We start from the raw sequence: 2,959 nt of genomic DNA, 5'->3' as shown, positions 1-2,959 counted from the left end.
GAAAAAAAAAAAAAAAAAAAAAACCAAGGTAAAAACTTTTAGATATTTTCTCCAATAAGATCACCTCACTACATCTGATGCTTGTGTTGTGACGATATCACTGAGCATCTTATATGCATTAAATGATGGTGAGAGGGAAAAATACAAACGTAGTTCCCAAAAATCCACTGAAAGCCACAGAAAGTGTGAAAACCAAAACTTCAAACTCCAGATAATTAAAAAAAACAATGATTTGTTAATCCCATAAAACCCTTTTTGCACATAAAACATACAGTGTAATGAACATATCAAATATTTAAATTAAATTATACCATGTTTTAAAATAAGGACATTTTAATGTCATAAATGTTGGGATAGGACCAACAAAAACCGCAAAAACAAGTGTGTTTTGCTGCGAACTTGGTTATTTAGAACATTTTAGAGACTGATATTGATTCTTGTTAACATTTTTTGCAATATCCCAACTTTTTAGTTGTATTACATTCAGACAAATTCGGCACATTTGAATTATTTTGATAAGTTGTGTTAAAGCMCTCACATTTAAACATTATTTTTATTGCATAAGACCTGAGAAATCCTAGACTAAATGCCACACAAATTTGATATTTAYCAGAACTGTACACCATCTGTTCTTAGTTAAGTTAAAAGATTCAATGTCACCTTGTTTTTCTATCCCCACTTAAGCACTGATAAGAACAAGACAAAAAATACTGAGTCATTCTACAAAAGAACGTCATAAATATTTACGGAATTAATGTTGGGAAATTGCATTATTACTCTCAGACAGAGGTATTTTTAGTTAAGAGAACTATGATTTAACTGATATGTCATTTTTACTGTGAATGGAAATGGGAAAAAATAGACATGATCATGTAAAAAGCCGAAAAGGTCAACAACATACGAGTTAAATATTACAAAACTATGATGAAATCATCACCACTTCTCCAAACTTACAAATTCATACAACAAAACTATAATTAAATCGTCACCACTTCTCCAAACCAGACGTGTCAAAAGTRTTYACATTCATTACTTAAGTAGAAGTATAGATACTAGGGTTTAAAAATGCTTTTTTGGAAGTAGAAGTATCAACTTGAGCTTTTTACTCAAAAGTATAAAAGTACTGGTTTTAAAACTACTTAAAGTATAAAARCAAAAGTCATGAACACTATTAAAAAAGGCCATTAAAGATAAAAACTTAGGCTGTGCCTCAGGGTTGTTATGTCCTGCTGGTGTGTGATTTGTGTCACACAGGCGTGATGGAGTGAGTCCAATCCAGTAGGATATCAGGATGGTATATATTTACACTTCTCATCCAACCACAATCAAATTCACTCTATCCATGGGCTCCATGTGTCTGGATAGATTTATATTTATTATTTTTTTTTCTGAAAGATGGAATAAAAACAAGTCAAAGTTAAATAAAAATGAAATACTTTTTGCATTTTTAAAAAGTAATGAGTAGAAAGTACAGATAATTGAACTGAAATGTAAGAAGTAGAAGCAAAAAGTAGGCTGAAAAATAATTGCTCCACTAAAGTATAAATAACCAAAATTACTACTTAAGTAAAGTAACAAAGTATTTGTACTTAGTTAATTGACACCTCTGCTCCAAACTTAGAATTTCATCCAACTTAGCTCCACTTTACAAAACGTAATACTGCAAAAAATGTACTTCATTCTTTTTACTTTTAATGACACATTTCAGTATTTAAAAAACAGCTAAATATTGTAAGAGTTTGAAAAGTCACAAACATAAATAAACCTTCATAGAAAAATATTTATCAGAAGACTGAGAAATCTGTCAGCGATCCATATGCCCCCGTGTGTCAGCAGACCTTCAGTTTGTCCTTGTTCAGGTGGAGGTTCTCTAGGTACTGCTGCAACTTCGCCAGCGTCTCGTAATGTTGACTGACTGGAAACRGATGCTCCCTGGCCTCTGCGCTGGGTTTGTCCTGAACGGGACAGTCCMTCATCAGGGCGAGCGAGCGCACTTGTCCTTCCAAGCTGGACACGTCCGCCTGGATCTGGCTCCAGAGCTCGGCGGACGGGTTCTGGAGCTTGTGGTCCAAATGTCCCAGGTCTTTGCTGATAGTTGTCAGTCCGTTGATGGGCGGGGACGTCACTTCTATCTGTGAAAGCACCTGCCACTGAGAGGAAGAGAATATGGGCTTTCTGTCAGGAATTAACCTTAAAATTTTCAACAACAGCAAGCATTTACCTTTTCCTTTTGTTTAATGYGGACAAGAGTAGTTTGGGCAAGGTTTAGTATGCTGTCTATGATTTTCTCAATGGATTCATCGCTTATAGGAAGACGTATGCACTCAGCTGCCATAAGAGATACATACAGTAGTGCCAATGGGAGGTGTATCCTAAAAAAAATCCAAGTAAAAAGTACACACTTAAGCAATGTATTACTGCAAAACCATACACATWTATCCATAATTTTTAAATTTCGAAGCATATTTCGTAAATTACTTGTCATGTCCCCTACCTTTGCATTTTCACTTGTGGCTGTGCTCCGGTTTCACTGAATTAAAGTGAGATGACACATGCCTCTACACAGATCGAATTTAAATACTCGATTCCCAGCCCAAATCTTTGCCTGGGACTACACCCCACCCACCCACATTTCCACACACCCACACATCTGTCGTCGAACCTGAGTCTGACCCCAAACAGATTACTCTGGAAAATTTTGAAAGGCAAACACATTTTACTGACTCAGTTTTTTGGAACTCACACCCAGTCAATCTATTTCTTTTTTTTTATTATTAGCTGTGTTTTCTTTTTGATGGTGCAGCTTACTGGAAATGGACTGGGTGGGCTTTATCTTCATCCGGACCACCTAATGCAAGATGTTTAGTTTCCACATATACAGCGGGTAAAATAAGTATTGAACACGTCACCATTTTTCTCAGTAAATATATTACTAGAGGTGCTAATGACATGAAATTTT

The 2,959-nt window shown here is 35.3% G+C and overlaps 2 protein-coding genes across 2 annotated transcripts in view; both read right to left on the bottom strand.

Moving 5' to 3' along the window:
* prrt4b (proline rich transmembrane protein 4b) overlaps positions 1-2,959 on the bottom strand; it is a 36,999-nt gene that overhangs the window by 29,866 nt on the left and 4,174 nt on the right. The window lies entirely within an intron of this gene.
* On the bottom strand, positions 1,830-2,502 carry lepb (leptin b). The gene is made up of 3 exons (XM_014004087.1): positions 2,495-2,502; positions 2,222-2,372; positions 1,830-2,150 (listed from the first exon to the last, which is right to left on the bottom strand). Exons 1-3 carry the CDS (start codon positions 2,500-2,502, stop codon positions 1,830-1,832), a joined length of 480 nt encoding a protein of 159 aa, XP_013859541.1.

Source organism: Austrofundulus limnaeus, unplaced genomic scaffold, assembly GCF_001266775.1.
Source record: "Austrofundulus limnaeus strain Quisiro unplaced genomic scaffold, Austrofundulus_limnaeus-1.0 Scaffold22, whole genome shotgun sequence".
Classification (NCBI taxonomy): Eukaryota; Metazoa; Chordata; class Actinopteri; order Cyprinodontiformes; family Rivulidae; genus Austrofundulus; species Austrofundulus limnaeus.
The sequence above is the reverse complement of the archived record's forward strand: the minus strand, read 5'-3'. Positions and strand labels throughout refer to the sequence as shown.